General features: G+C 42.4%; 1 protein-coding gene across 9 annotated transcripts; it reads right to left on the minus strand.

The window, feature by feature from the left end:
• Positions 1-319: 319 nt before the first annotated feature.
• LOC136223971 (uncharacterized) lies at positions 320-3,749 on the minus strand. 9 transcript variants are annotated; one of them, XR_010686222.1, is made up of 7 exons: positions 3,546-3,749; positions 3,284-3,406; positions 2,591-2,655; positions 1,471-1,717; positions 1,336-1,369; positions 1,044-1,208; positions 320-534 (listed from the first exon to the last, which is right to left on the minus strand). XR_010686222.1 is itself a non-coding variant. In XM_066012157.1 (7 exons), the coding sequence occupies exons 4-7, from the start codon at positions 1,515-1,517 to the stop codon at positions 439-441; spliced, it is 336 nt and encodes a 111-aa protein (XP_065868229.1). In that variant the 5' UTR covers positions 1,518-1,717; positions 2,591-2,655; positions 3,284-3,406; positions 3,546-3,740; the 3' UTR covers positions 320-438. The 9 variants fall into 9 exon arrangements, 3 of the variants coding, with proteins under 3 accessions (XP_065868229.1, XP_065868228.1, XP_065868230.1); XR_010686223.1 differs by adding an exon at positions 1,918-2,289 and having other exon boundaries at positions 1,044-1,369; XM_066012157.1 differs by having other exon boundaries at positions 1,044-1,202; positions 3,546-3,740.
• Between the last annotated feature and the right edge of the window lie 12,653 nt (positions 3,750-16,402).

The raw sequence follows: 16,402 nt of genomic DNA on the forward strand, positions 1-16,402 counted from the left end.
GCCGCCGGCCGATGCAAATGGTTGTAGCATTTGCGTCGGCCCTTTAAAAGGGCCGATGCAAATGATGTAGCATTTGCATCACATTTTTAAAGGGGCCGATGCAAATGATGTAGCATTTGCATCACATTGTTTAAAGGGCCGATGCAAATGCAGTCTCATTTGCATCGGCCCTTTAAAACGGCCGATGCAAATGTCATTTAAAAAAAATAAAAAATAATAATTTGGATTGAATGGAGCTCTATAATATAGCAAATAGCTATGATTCATATATATGAAATGGAGAATTTTCATATATATATATATATGTATAATTGGATAACTTGAAAATATATACCAAATAGCTTGAAAAGGACTACATGAGCTATGCATTTTCCCCTTCTGGTTTCTTCATTCTTGCTCGTGGACAAACAATCAAGGAGTCTCTCTGGAAGGTTGGAGCTAGTGGAATAGATCTTCTTGCTCATTCTTAGGTTGAAAATTGTGTGGAACTTTCTTAGCCTTTCCCTTTGTTGCTTGAAGATCCACGATTGAGCACTGTTAAAGGCACTGTAAGTTCTCAGTAGGAAGAGATGAGCAATCAGATGAACATTGCATGCACCAAAATACACAAAGGATAAAACAAATAAAACTACATAGTCTCCGGCAATAATGACAATATTAACAAATTTTAGTTGTTAAATTCCACTTTATAATAGCTTGTATGGATGAATATTCTTCTAAGATATAAGCCCGGTTTGGTTCAGCTATTGTTGTCTATGAGAAATGCAGGAATCAAATGCAATCATCTTCTATTGAAAGAATAAAATTAAAATGAGACAAATCATTTTATAGCTACCAGCTTTAATATTTCATATATGCACGAGAATCCATGGTTGGAGAACCTTGAAGTAAAATCAAAGACGATGATCAATCACATTCATGAACCTCCAATAACCATTAGCACACGTAAAATGGTAATAGAAATCTTAGATCATCTACAGTAAGAACACTCACATTCTTCAAATCAGATTCGCAACTAGCATAAGAAAACAAAAACACCATACCTTTTGGAGATCAGCTGACTTCCTAAGACAGTTAGAAGCATATGGATGCCTCGAACCAGGAAGGAGAGTCGTTTCTCCAACCCTATTTCCGATACACATGGTAAGATTATTGATAATATGCTTCATTTTACACCTGGGTACTGCTTTGCTCTTGGCTCTCTACAGCTCAAATTGTTCAATAGATGGTAAAACTTAATTAAAGCGATAATTATAAATTTGTCAAAGCAGTTTAGAGAGTTATTAGGCGTTTGAGTGCAAGTTGGAAGGAGCGAATATTAAGCCGTTTTCTTACCATTCCAGCAGTCATAGAAGGCGACAAAGTGCATCTGTTCATGAGAAATGACACAATTAGATTCAATAAGAATATATAACACTAAAGCGATGAATTTATCGAACTAATGAAGATGATAATAGATTAAGAACTTGCCTTCCAGAAACTATCGACCACATATTGAATAACTTTCGGATTCTCATAAGCCAGTTTAGAAGCCATAATGCTAAGGTCCATCAGATATTTGTTACCCAGATCAGTTTTTATGTTTACAACATCTGATGCAATATAATTACCTACATTCTCTGATAAGATTGTAGTCTTGTACAGTTGAATTCTTCCATCTACTTGCCCGTTGATACTCAAGAAATTCACCGTATCTCTTTGTGGTATCTTCGACTTCCTGCAAATCCACATACATAATCACATATTCAATCAATATTACAAGTAAATGCTTAGGAAATTACTGATTGAATCAAAATCAAGTGTTTTGTTAGGATTGAGAAATAGCTATTTCGGCAAGAAAATAACCGAACTTCTACCAGCTACCAATAACAACAAACTATAAACATCTAACATCAACGGTAAGAGGGAGAGATATACCACGAAGTAAGTTTTGGAGTATGCCAAAAAGGCCATCGTTTTGAGAAAGAATATTGAGAAAGAAATCAACAGCGTAATTCATGTATTTCATTGGCTTATCAATAAGTTTAAAGATTCGGCAAATGATGATAGAAAGCAACAACATCCATCTCTGACTAACAGCTGCATTAACCTTAATTTCTTCATCTGAACCATCCAAAAAACTCATTCCACTATTCACATCTTTCCATACGAAGTACTTCACTATGTCTCTCTTTCTTCCTTTATTAGGATTCACTATCAGGAGACTTGGAGGAGGGGAAGAAGCAGCACAAGTCATGGCTTTTGCTTTCTGATAATTTCACTCTTTCTTTCTCAACAAAGGCTCTGAAACTACATTGAAGATGGAGTGATAGATGAGGATTAGGAGTGTATCTATAGGTGAATTTGGCTTCAAAGAGAGGCAGAGATATGATTCATCCAATACATGTAGTTCTTTTTTCTGCCAAGAGATGCTTTAATTATTAATGTTAGTTATTATCTAGAAAAAGAGAATACTCCCATAATCTTTTTGAAGTTTAATGATAATCCTTTTCTGGCTCCGAATTCTCATTGCAAATGCTTTGAGAGACATGTATGTGAAATGCGGATATATAAACCAATCCAGAATGATATCCATCAAGGAACCACTCACATTTGGTTCAGATGACCTGTGCCTATCACCAATGGGTTGTATGGTGGAGCTATAGAAACTAAAGCCTGTGTAAAAAAAACCATATCATATGCGGAATCAGGACACTAGTTGTGAAAAAAATTGAATACGAAAACAAATTTCCACCATGTTTAAGCTCATTCTCCAGATAATCAATTGAATGCATGAAATTGCTAATTTAAGCAGATCAAAATCTAAGAAGCAATTCAAACCTGTTAGCACATAATCTATACAAAGAAAATCTGAAAAAACCCAATGTTAGTTGTTCTTGCGTTTTTTAAGACTTCAAATTAAATGATAAAATAGAAATAAACACATAGCAGATTTAACATTATTGTGCATTCTTTTGGGCACAACTATATATCACATAATATCATATGCTATGAGTTTTTTAAAACTTACATTGCTAATTAAATAAATGGTCGGTAATCTACTCATTTCAAACACAAATTAACAGCTCAAGTCCTTATCAATTAATAACATGATCATCTATAAGGCGTAAGTTTTCAGGTATGATGAGAAAATAGAAAAGCTGTTGAGTGCTGAACATTAGTTGGGACCAATGTTTTGTGGTTATCTAGTTAAGGATTTGGGTAATTTTTTGAAAATTTGGTACTTTTTTTGAAAAGTATAAGGAAGCAGAAGACGAACAAGAAAGAAGAGAAACACACACACCTTTACTTTCAATTCACAGAGATTGACAGGGTTTGCCAAAATTATGCTTCAATCTATTGAATTTTTCACAGCCCAAAACTAGAAATGGACCTCGATCTACGCTAGAGAACCCTAGAATCGAACCTGCATAAAACGGATTCTTGAAAAGAGAGAGCGAGGTCGTTTGAGAAAGAAAAGTAAGGTGCGAGAATGAGCAATGTTTTACAAAGAATTAGAAATCAAAATTTTCATAGATATGCAAACTCAAATGGTTCTTTCTTACCGGAGTCACCGTCGCCGCCGAAGGACAACACTGAAGGAGACTCAAAGCCGGAAGACGAGCAGGAGAACAGAGAACAGAGTGAGGTAGCCGGAGGTGGAAAACACAGCCATTGGAGGGAGCTGGGTTTCGGTCTTGTGAGGAGAAGAGCGAGATGGGAGGCGGCTCCAAACTTAAACATTAAACCTAAAAATCCAAATCTATACTTCACACATTTGCGTCGGTCTTATAAAAAACCCGATGCAAATAATAGAGTTATTTGCATCGGCCCCTTAAAAGGGGCTGATGCAAATAATTCAATTGATATTTGCATCGGCCCTTTTAAAAGGGCCGATGCAAATAATATAGTTATTTGCATCGGTCCTTTTAAGGGGCCGATGCAAATACTAAATATCATGCTATTTGCATCGGTCCTAAACAAAGGGCCGATGCAAATGGATTTTTTGCATCGCATTTTATAAGGGCCGATGCAAATGGGTCGATGCAAATGGTCATTTTTCCACTAGTGATTGGTCACTGATGTCAAGCTTGTTTTTGATGAAGTATTGAAAAACCAAAAAACAGGCAGGGGAACATAGCGCGATGCAAATTGGGCCTATCAAACGCCCGTTTCCGATTGTTAGCAAGTATAATGAAGGCAAGGACCCCATGGAGCACTTGCATCTTTACCTGTCCGCCATGTGTCCTCTGGGCTTCAAAGAGGACGAAATCATGAGTTTGTTTTGCAACTCATTGGCAGGAGAGTCTCTAGTGTGGTATATGTCTCTTCCGATGAACGTTAAAGTGAATTGGGTTGAAGTGACTAAGAGATTCATCAAGAAATACACCGCATGGGAATGTCCAGAGGAAGTGCCTGCGTTACCCGAAGAGGAGACACCTAAGGCGGTAGTAACCATGTCTAAGTACAAGGGAGATGAGAACCCTATCGATCACATAAACCGTTTCTGTGCCTACATATTTGACGCGGGACTCTACCGAAGTGAGTTGGTCCAGCATTTTCCAAAGACACTCATAGGGGAAGCTTTGATGTGGCACCGAATGCTCTCGGCAAAGACAAAAGGGGACTGGGGATCCCTCATGGAGGCCTTTGCGCAAAGGTATGAGATGTACATTCCGTGGACAGGGTTATTGGAGGATTTAGAAAGAATCAAGCAATTTCCCGAGGAATCATTCGTGGATTATGCTAGAAGATGGAGGTTCAAGTATGCCTCATGCCGGGTCACCTTAAACGATCAGGAGCAACTCATGTGCATCCGAATGGGGTGTTCCTCAGGGACTACGACGAGCTGATAGGATGGGCTTTGTATGGATCGTCGGACTCCTCCTATGTGAACCCGAATGTCCCTCATGTGATGGACCTAATGGTCGTGGATATTTGGGGAAGTTCCTCGGACGAGGAAGGTGTCAATCAGAGAACTCCGATCAATATCTGGGATGAGTCTGATGATGAGCTGGAAATGGCTGTGGGGACCGAAGGAAAAAGTCTGCCAGGCTTTGAAATTTTCAATGATGTCACCAGCTGGGGCAAAGGAGGGGCAAGCTGCTTCGTCGAAGAGATCATGATGTTAGATCTGAATGCCGAGGAGCAGGTCGTCACAATGGAAGCCACTGTGGGAGCGGTGGACGAGCCCGGTACCTCCAAGGCCTATGAGAAACCCGAGAACCCCGATGATGATAATTGTATTACTGCTTTATTCGAATCTGATGATGTACTCGCCGATACTATCAATGAAATGAATTCTGATTTTGCTTACTTGCTTGATGTTGATTCTGATCATTCCATGCATTCTCATTCATATAACATGCCTACATTTGAAATCAATACAATAGAAATGTCAACTTTCAATCTTTGCACGGATGAAAATCCTAAACTTATACAAATTGCTCAAGAATTAACTACTGAAGAGAGGAAAGAATTTGAGAGAATAATTAAAAAATACGAAATAGTGTTTGCTTGGACGTACGAAGACATGCCAGGAATCGATCAATCCATCGTAACTCACCGTATTCCAACATACCCTGATGCTAAGCCCGTGAAACAGAAACTCCGACGCATGAGCCCGGAATGGGCGGATAAGATCAGAGAGGAAGTGAAGAAACGGTTAGAAGCAGGTTTCATCGAAGTAATCGACTATCCCCCTTGGGTCGCAAATGTAGTGCCAATCGCGAAGAAGGACGGCAAAGTGAGAATGTGCGTCGATTATAGAGATCTCAACAAGGCGTGCCCCAAAGATGAGTTTGCATTGTCTCACATCGATGTATTGATCGACAGTGAAGCATCGAGCGTCTTGCACACGAATGTGGACGGCTTCATGGGCTACATGCAAGTTCAGATGGCCGAAAAGCACAAAGCAAAGACCTCGTTCACAACTGAGTGGGGAACGTACTGTTATAGAGTAATGCCGTTTGGTTTGAAAAACGCTGGGGCAACTTATCAACGGATGGCTACAGCATTGTCCCACGATATGATACACAAAGAGGTGGAAGTCTATGTGGACGACATGATGGTCAAATCAGAGACAAGAGAATGGCATTTCGCTGCGCTTGAGAAGTTTTTGGCCCGAATTGCAGAATTCAAGCTAAGGTTGAACCCGAAGAAGTGCTTCTTTGGCGTTTCATCAGGGAAAATCTTAGGCTATGTGATCAGTAACAAGGGGATCGAGGTGGATCCCGACAAGGTAAAGGCCATACAGGAAATGCCGGCACCAAAAAATGAGAAAGAAGTGAGAGGATTTCTGCGGCAGGTTCAGTATATCAATCGGTTCATAGCACGACTCACTACGATCTGCGAGCCGATCTTTAAGCTGCTATGGAAAGATCAACCCACGGTTTGGAATGATAAGTGCCAGCGAGCATTGGAGAGTGTCCGGAACTATTTGTCTAATCCACCGGTTTTGAGACCGCCTAAACTTGGAAAACCACTTCTCCTATACGTAGCGATCGAGGAGCGATCAATTGGGGCAATGCTGGCCTAGGAAGGGGACACCGGTGTGGAGCATGCGGTGTATTATCTGAGTAAAAAGTTCCTGGAATATGAGCTTAAGTACAACATGATCGAAAAGACATGCGTGGCAGTAGTATGGCTAACAAAGAAGCTGCGGCACTATTTTCAATCTTACAAAGTAATCATCATTTCCCGGATGGATCCCGTGAAGTATCTGTACCGAACTCCGTCTCTAATAGTGAAGCTAGCCCGATGGTTGTTACTCTTGTCCGAATTCGACATCAAATATGTAGCGAAAAAGGTTGTTAAAGGGAGAGCCGTAGCGGAATTCCTGGCCAATCAGCCTCTAAATACGGAAGAGGAGGAGATAAACTATGATTTCCCCGATGAGCACTTGAACGCTATAGAAGTTATACTGTGGAAAATGTTCTTTGATGGAGTGGTTAACTCGAATGGAGCCGGAGTAGGAGTGCTACTTATCTCACCAGAAGGGGAAAGGATTCCAATGGCGAAGAAGTTGTCGTTCCCTCTCACTAATAATATGGCCGAGTACGAAGCATGCATCTATGGGTTAGAGTCACTAGCGGCACTGGGAGCATCATATGTCAAAGTCTGGGGCGACTCAAAGTTAATTATCGAGCAGGCACAGGGAAATTGGGAAGTAAGAGAAGAGAGATTGTGCCCGTACCTAGACCAGTTAGGGGGATTAGTACAGAGGTTCGGTGAATGTCGCTTTTATCATATTCCTCGAGCGCAGAACCAAGCGGCGGATGCTTTGGCCACATTAGTGTCAGTATGGGATAATCCTCGGAACCTTGCCTCAAAGCATTTGGTGTTGAGGAGGTCCTACAAACCATGCTATGAAGATGTAATGTTGTTGGGAGTCGACGAGAAGCCTTGGTACTTCGACATTATGAACTTCATGAAAAGTGGGGCGTACCCGGCAGAATCAGAAATTAGGGATCAGGCTGTGATCAGAAGGTTAGCTCAGCAATTTGTCATCCATAATGACTTGCTTTACAAAAGACACGCTGATGGTTTACAATTGAGGTGCTTGGATGAGGGAGAAGCCCATAAGGCAATGGAGTCAGTACACTCGGGGATTTGTGGAGCCCATATGGGAGGAACAGCGCTAGCAAAGAAAATCGTAAGGCAAGGCTTCTATTGGCTCACCATGGAAAGAGACTGTAACGAATATGCAAAGAAATGTCATGATTGTCAAATCCACGGAGATTATAATCACTTGCCGGCTATGGAACTGCACGTGTTGGCACCCGTTTGGCCGTTCGCAGCTTGGGGCATTGATATCATCGGAGAAGTGAGGCCTAATGCATCAAATGGGCACAAATTCATCGCGGTTGCCATTGATTACTTCACCAAGTGGGTAGAGGCAGAATCGTTTAGCAAGTTGGGATCTAAGCAGATGAGGAAGTTCATTGAAAAACACCTAATCACCAGGTTTGGGGTGCCTCACCATATGATCACGGACAACGGGGTTCAGTTTCAAGGAGAAGTGAAAAGTCTCTTCCAGGAATACGGTATTAAGCATCATAGATCCTCTCCATATCGCCCGCAAGCTAATGGTGCAGTGGAGGCCGCAAATAAGAACCTTAAAAGGATTCTCGTAAAGACGGTGGAATCACATCGGAATTGGCACGAGCAGCTTCCGCTCGCTTTATGGGCTTATCGCACGACGAGTAGAACGTCAACGGGGGCAACGCCGTTCTCCTTGGTATATGGGGCAGAAGCCGTTCTCCCAATTGAGATTGAAAAGCGATCGTTGAAAATCGCAGTAGAAGCAGAAATTCCCGAAGCGGAATGGGTGAAGAAGCGGTATGAACAGTTGGCATTGGTGGACGAGAAAAGGATGGAGGCTCTTTACCATGTGCAGTTATATCAGAGAAGGATGGCCCGAGCCTTCAACAAAAAGGTCAAGGCCAGCCCTATCAAAGAAGGGGATATGGTGCTGAAACAGATCCGAATGACGCACACCGACCCTAGGGGCAAGTTTAGGCCAAATTGGGAAGGACCATTCTTCGTGAAGAAGATCCTAAGCAAAGGGGCGGTGAAGCTTACTACTATGGACGGCATGGAGTTCTCCGAACCTACCAATCTGGATAGGCTTAAGAAATACTTTTCGTAAAAAAAAAAAGAAATAAAAATTCCCAATAGGTTGAAAACCCGCAAAGGGCGATCTATGCAACAATAAGGGACATCCCAATGGGTGAAAACCCGAAAGGGCACTCATTTGAAAATTCCGGGATAATAAAAGGAGAGTTGAAAAATCGCTGGGATCTGAAAACCGAAAAAAGGCGGTTCCTGGTAACAGTAGTTATATCTTGAGCAATTATGAAAATAATGTATAAGCGGCTAAGTATTTCTGTTGTTTGTAAATAAATAAAGGCATGAATATATTTGAAGAGGATGTTTGGAATCGTTATAATCTACTGAATGCATTGTATTATGAATCATGAGTTATACATTTCCTACCTCTTTCACATAAAAAGCCTACATCCTATCCACCCCTCTCCCTATATACAAGCTATACATCGGGGTAATACCAATGAGAAAACTACAAATAATGAGCCTAATAAGGGGGAAAATCCCAGAAGTCCTCAAAGTCCCGCAGACGAGAAGCCCGCTCCGCAGATAAGGCCTCCTCGGCAACCCGACGACCCTCCTCCGCGGCAAGGCGCCCCTCGGTCTCCACTCGCATCATCTCCGACCAATGAGCATCTCTCTCTCGGTAGACATGTCCGACCCTAGCATCGGCATCCCGCTGCGACTCGCTGAACCGCTGATCGTTTGCATGAAGATCGCTCTGCAAATAAAAAAGAAAAAAAACACCAAAACAAACAACAACAGAAGTCATACATACATATGTGCATCACACGCATACATTTCACTACACTAAAACAGAATAAGAATACTCACCAGGTGGCTGGCGCAATGCAGGTTGAGCTGCTCTCTCAAATAATCAGACAATCCCACGAGGTCGGTGCACGTCTCCCTCGAGGTATGGAGGGCATCAGGAGGATCGAACGACACCATCGAGGTGAAAACCGAAGGGGCTGTCTCAACACCGGAGTATGCCACGCCCGCCTCGCCATAATGAACCATCGAATATTCTCTCCCTGGAATCGAGAAAGGTGCACCAAGGTGGAGTCGCTCTGGTCGGGCAACGCCTGAGGACTCGCCGGCATAATAAGAAGGCTCCCCCGCAGATGTCCGGGCTCGGGTACCATCGAAAAAGTCCGACGTCCGAGCGATCCTCAAGGAACCCTCCTGCAAGGAAAGACAAAATGAATACACCTAACTACCTCACAAATAAAAGAATAAATAAGTCAAGCACTTACCGGAACCTCCTCTAGGCCGAAGACCCCAGCGACGGCCGCCGCTGAGAACACGTCATCCGTAGGATCCACGTCCATCGCAACCTCGGGGGGGCCCATCGGAGTCAACAGTGTCGATAAATAGTGGGCACGACCCCCCGCGTTTTCCCACACATCCCGAGGTACGAATCGACGAGTCAGCTCACCGCGTATCTCCTGCAGGGGCATGACCCTCACCGCAAACATGGACACAGGGATCTCGCCTGGTGTCCAATGTGTGGCACTAACCCCGGTAAAGCTCCGGTCGGCCAAATACCATGCTCGCACGCACGGTCCGGTGAGCACACACTGCTGCCCCTGAATGCGGGTGACATAAGCGTAATCGGGACCGAAGTCGAGGTCGTTCCATCTAAACGAAATCGGAAAAACAAAAGAAAAGTCAGACAAGATCAAACGAAAATCCAGCATAGTTAGGAGACGCTCACCTGTCTCAAGCTCCGCGTGTCAATCCATAATAGGAGTCGTGCCACCGTCCGCCTCCTCTCAGTGCGCAAATCAAAGTCACTCCACCTCGCCATGAGTGGAAGCATGACCGCGGGCGGCCTACTCCTGCGGGCGCTCGGAAGAATCCGCCTCTCATAGGCCCAAACCTACTCGTAGAAACCGACGTCAGAAGTAGAAATCGTGAAAAGAATAAAAAGACAAGCCAATGATAGAGGACGTACCAGGAGGGCGAAGGTGTAACCGCCGAAATCCTTGCGCTTCCGGCAAGTCAAGTCCAAGAACTTGTATAGAAAGGCCAAGCCAGCTCCAGCCTAATTGTAGGACGACACTGCGTCCAAATCGCGGAAAGCTTAGATGAGACTTGCATGTATGGTTTCGCTCTGAGTGCGGAAGATCGTCTCGCCTAAAGCATATAGGAGGAAGCTGCGAGTGGCCCGATCCGTATTATCTCGGTCGCAGAAGTCCCTGCGGCTCAGTAGCCCGAATGTAGTAACAAACTTCGCCGGAGTGGCCTTGACACCCGTATAGACTCCGGGTCCGATCAGATCGGATATCTCAGCAAGGTCGACCCGAGGACGCACCATGTCAAAGAAAAGAGGGACTGGAGTGCCGCTACCCCGCAATCCGGTCAATAGCGAGAAGTCGCGAGGTGAGATCGTCATCTCCCCAAACGGAAGGTGAAAGGTGTGAGTCGAGTCTACCCACCTCTCACATAAAGCACGCAAGCCGTGTCGATCACACACACCATTGGCACGAGGCAGCGCCAGAATAAAGGGCTTGAAACCCAACCCTCGAACGCGGGCTTTAGCCGCTGGGCTAAGCATAGCATACCAGGCATGGATTTCCTCGGTGGTCCCGGTAATGCCAATAACCTAGAAGGAACAATACGGATAAGGCAAGAGGCTAAACTAAAGTCATTATTCCTCGAGAGCCTCACTTCTACACGTACATCTAATAAGAATTCCGTTAAGCTAGTTATTCTTTCGGTTGTGTTTAAATCTAACATAGAAATTCCTTTCGGTTAGGATCGTTACTCTTTGAGATTTCATTCGTAGGATCATTTGTATAGGATTTGATTAATTCATTATTCTTTGGTGTTCCACTCTCCAGCGTGCTTGCGAGGAGCTTAATCTAATTCAAGCTTGGGTTAAAAGCATTTAGTTTAGTTGTTTATGTTTTTACTATTCACGTGCTCTATTCACATTTTACTATTCACGTGCACTTTTCACGTTTTTACTATTCACGTTTTTACTATTCATGTGCTCTATTCACGTGCACTTTTCATGTTTTTACTATTCACGTGCACTTTTCACGTTTTACTATTCACGTGCACTATTCATGTTTTTACTATTCACGTGCACTATTCATGTTTTTACTGTTGGCATGCATTGTTTGTATTTTTACTATTCACGTTTTTACTATTCACGTGCACTATTCACGTTTTCACTATTGGCATGTATTTTTACTATTCACATGTATATAGTTCACATTCTTTCAATAAAAAAAACATAAAGCATTGCCCACGTGCATGAAAATTCGCGTTTTCTAACTAAAAGGCTTCTAAGCGGATTAAAGGTTAGCATGCAAATGACGTTCAAAATGGGGCTGCTAAAGCCTAGAAGTCTTGACAAAGGATAAAGAATAAGGGAGTACTTACCTGATTGACGTTGGTCCGGCTCAGGTGAGAATCAGGATTCTGGAAAGGAGCCACTCTAGTCAAGTCCTCGAAACTCGCCTCCATACCCTTCGTGCCATCATATCTATCCGAACCCATCACGAGAATGCTCTAAGTTTGGTGCTAGAGAGAAGAGAGAAGAGAGAAGAGAGAGAAGGTGTGGGGTTGGAAATGAACCCCACCACCCTTTTATAACGAAAGGGAATGGTATTTTCGTAATAAGCGAAAAAGGTACGACGTGACATAAAGGTAAAAAGTAAATAATTAATTACCAGGTGCACAGACCTCCGATTTGCAGTCTGTTTCAGCCTGCGTTTCTGCCAGGCAGTGACCAATACCCCAAGGATATGACTCCAGACGATAGCCAAAATTTTATAGAACAGTGGCGCCAGTCAAAATACAGACAACAGTCAACGGAAAAATAATTTTTAGTCTAAAGTGTTCCCGATAAAAGGATAAGGACGTTCCTATCAACAACTCAAATACCTGAGACGATAGCTCTAGTAAAAAATACAGACAATAGTGTTTTAAAGTTCAGAATTGCTAAAAAGAGCCTTTTTGCTACTGAGCCATTTTGCCTACGGTCGATGACCGAGGTTGCTATTGAGCCACCTTACCTACGGTCGATGACCGAGGTTGTTTTTGAGCCATTTTACCTACGGTCGATGATCGAGGTTGCTATTGAGCCATCTTACCTACGGTCGATGACCGAGGTTGCTTTTGAGCCATCTTACCTACGATCGATGACCGGGGTTGCTATTGAGCCATCTTACCTACGGTCGATGACCGAGGTTGCTTTTGAACCATCTTACCTACGGTCGATGATCGAGGTTGCTATTGAGAGCCATTTTGCCTACGGTCGATGACCGAGGTTGCTAGAGAGAGCCATTTTTACCCGCGGTCGATGACTAGGGTCGCTAGAAAGAGCCATTTACCCGCGGTCGATCTAGACTAGGGTCCCTAAGAAAAGCATCCACCGGTAGCCGATTCAAAGGCAAGGACGGGATAGCCAAGGTGAAGACTGAAGACAAGGCCGGAGCGTGCGGTGCGGAGATCAGGTAATCTTCCTCCTACTCTATATGTGTCTTTTACTTTAATATGTTTTCCATTGCATGTGTCGCATTCGCGAAAAAAAGATTTTTCAAAAAAGCACACACATCACTGTCAAAATAGAAAAGTAGGGACAACTGTAGACACCGAGTTGGAGGACCTGTGACGAAAACCCACGATGAAAGGCTAAATCGGTTGATTCCAAGGATTAGAAAATTTAAAAATAATAAAATAATAAAATAGGGAAACTCGGAGAACCGGCGCTTGAAAGCCCCGCTAACAAGTTCGGCATCTCCTGAGTGAGGACGGGCACGTTCGCTACTATGACAGTAAGCGGAGGAGCCCCGGAGGCCGAGCATCGGCCGGTGAGCAACGAACGGCGCTCCCAACGACGATGGTCGCTCCATAAGGGACGGTGCGTGGCAAGTCGGGCGCTCGTCCGACGTGTCGAGTGTCGAACGTCGCCCGTCGAGTGGTGGGTGTCCCCCGTCGAACGCCGAGCGTGGTCCGACACACGGACGACATCACCCGACTACGGTCCGACGAGCGCCGGACCACTTCGGGTGAGGCCCCACGTCGTCGGGCGAGCCCTGACACTCGTTGGGCGGACGCCCGACCATCGTCGGGCGGACGCCCCAACGATCGTTGGGCGAACGCCCAACTTTCGTTGGGCAAGCGCCCAACGTTGTTGGGTGAACGCCCAACGAAAGTTGGGTGATCGCCCAACTAATGTTGGGCGACCGCCCAACTAGAGTTGGGCGATCGCCCAACCCACTTTGGGCGACGCCCAACTTTAGCCGGGCGTCGCCCAAAGTTTCGGGATCCGTGCCTATAAAAGGCACGGATCCCCATGCATTTTACATGGAGGATTTTTGGGGAGAGCTTCTCACTCTAAGGAAATTTTTAGAGAGAGAATGTGAATTTTTTGGGAAAAACATTTTTTTCCTAAAAAAATCCAAATTTTCCAAAGATAAATATTTTACCAAAAACACCAAAAAATCATAATTCGTGGAATCAACCGACACTAGAGCTGTCAATACCGATCTTGAGGTATTATCCGAGGACTAGACTCGTTTTATTTATTTCATTTATTTCCCTATTTATTTATTTATTTCTATTATAGTTTTTATTTATTTAGTTCATTATTTATTTATCACATTATTCCGTATTTATTTAATTCTCGTCTTGTATTAAATAAACGTTTGGTTTTATTTTGAAATAAAAAACCTCGTTTTAACATCCCAATACGAACCGTGATCCGATTCAAAGGTAGTTCGGGGTTAAAAAATGTTGTAATTATAAGTTTTGAAAATATTTCTAAATAACGTTTTAAAATAAAACATCGTTTTAGGAGTCTCTATTATAGACGATGATCCAATTTGGGTAGTTCGGAGGTCCAAAACGATAGAATAGATCTAATCTAAAGCTTTTTAATAAATCTGTAAAGTTTGGGGCTGTTTCTGTAACTTTGCCATTTCTGTCACTAAAAGCAGTTTACCGACGGATTTTTCGTCGGTAATGCTGCTGGAATTTTAAAAATCTCCTTTTAAGCCCTCTTTTTCCAATTTTTTTTTTTTACTTTTGGCTCTATATACATATGTAAAGAATTGATTAAAATTGTTTTGGGAGTATATGTTTAATAATTATGTATTATATGATTATTCATTCTATTTTCAAACCTAATCTAGCTTTGTAAATTATATATATATGTGTATAATTTTTCTACTTGTTTGGATTTTTGAGGTAATCAATTGGGAATGGTTTTTGGGTTATTAAAATGTTGGTTTAGTATATATTATGTAAAAAACTATTTTGAGGTAAACATCATTTTTCTTATTGGTGAACTTTGTTCATTATTTTTTTACATGTTTTGATTATAATATATCATACTTAGTGTTATTTTCACTATTATAAATATACTTAGCTATATTATATGGTATTCTTTACTTGTTTTTCAAAGTTATAGGTATATCATTATTTTTATCTAATATATATATATATGTGTGTGTGTATATTCTTTTCCTTATCCTTTTGGCATTTGGGTGTATATGTTTTAAATTGGGTTTCAATTGACGAATTTTGGTTTAGTTGGTTTATTGTTATAATTATGATAAGTAAAGAGTCCATTGAGTGAAAAAGGGAAAATAAACCTTAAAAATGAGATTTCAATTTGATCGTTTAAGTTAAAGTTTTTTAGAGATCTTAAATGTAAATAAAAGGTTTTTTTTATCATTTTGAATCGTTTCCTAAAATATCACGTTTTAGAACCTTAATTCGTTCCAACGACGGATTAAGCGAACTTTGTAAGTAAAATCGTTTGCATTGTAAATGATGGAGTTTTTGAATCATTTTCTTAATAGTTTTGTACAAAAATAAATGGACTTGTATGATTAATCACGTTTTTGGTTCAAAGGCTTCTTACTTCACGTTTTCAAACACTCGAAACGTTCCAACGGCGGTTCGAGTAGATACCATGTAAATCAACGGGGTTTTGAAACGTGCCTAAATCGTTCCAACGGCGATTAAGGCACGAACTATGTAAATAAACTCATTTTTGGGAGTGAGACTAGTTTAGAGTTAATGTATAAATTGAAGCATAAATCACACTGTAAATAAATCAATTCTTTCTTCTATCCCCCTCTCTCTCCTATACGCTTTAAATTCATGCAAAATGGGTGATTCTTTATTATAATGGCTTTCAATAACATGCTCAAAACGGTTTTTAAAGCGAGAAAGAAAAGGTTTCAAATGAATTTTGAACTTAAAGAAATATGCGATTAGTCCGTTATCGCCTAACACGCTAAGTAGGAGGCCGGTGGTTCATAACCGGGCGATGTCGGGGTGCCTAGTAGCCTTTCTCCAGAAAGGAGCTAGCCTTCTCGGCTCGTACCTAAGTTTTTCGAACCCTCACCGGTCTCCCGCAAGGGATCGGTGTTCATTTTCCCATTCGTGGGTGGCGACTCTTCCATACTCCAGGCTCTGGTCCTGCCGAGCAGCTTGATTCCGCGATTGGCTGCTTTCGGCGCCAATCATAGCATCTGTCGTCAATGGTGTCCACCCCCCGGTCCGCCCGGACGAGGCCGCGGCACCTACACCAGCATAAGATCACAGCACAAGCTGAGTAGAGTGGAACTCAGTATGACAGAAGATAAGTCATCTTCGGAACAGAAGCTTAGAGATCAAGAAGCTGAGTGGAGCGAAACTCAGTATCAAGAATAGAAGAGTCTTCGAACTATGTCTTGCAGAACGAAGCTGACCATGGAAGCTGAGTAAAAGAGAACTCAGTATCTGGATTAACAACAATCAGAAGACAACGAATAACAAAGTCATACCGAGTGATCTTCAAGACAGCACC

This window comes from Euphorbia lathyris, chromosome 3 (genome assembly GCF_963576675.1).
Source record: "Euphorbia lathyris chromosome 3, ddEupLath1.1, whole genome shotgun sequence".
Classification (NCBI taxonomy): Eukaryota; Viridiplantae; Streptophyta; class Magnoliopsida; order Malpighiales; family Euphorbiaceae; genus Euphorbia; species Euphorbia lathyris.

Excerpts from the sequence above, each read along its gene's own strand:
- LOC136223971 (XM_066012158.1), bottom strand. The coding sequence starts at position 1,517 with ATGAGAATCCGAAAGTTATTCAATATGTGGTCGATAGTTTCTGGAAG. Across the intron at positions 1,203-1,335 it reads CTTCTATGACTGCTGGAATG|AGAGCCAAGAGCAAAGCAGT; the intron begins GTAAGAAAACGG and ends TTTGAGCTGTAG. Across the intron at positions 535-1,043 it reads AGTCAGCTGATCTCCAAAAG|TGCTCAATCGTGGATCTTCA; the intron begins GTATGGTGTTTT and ends TGCCTTTAACAG.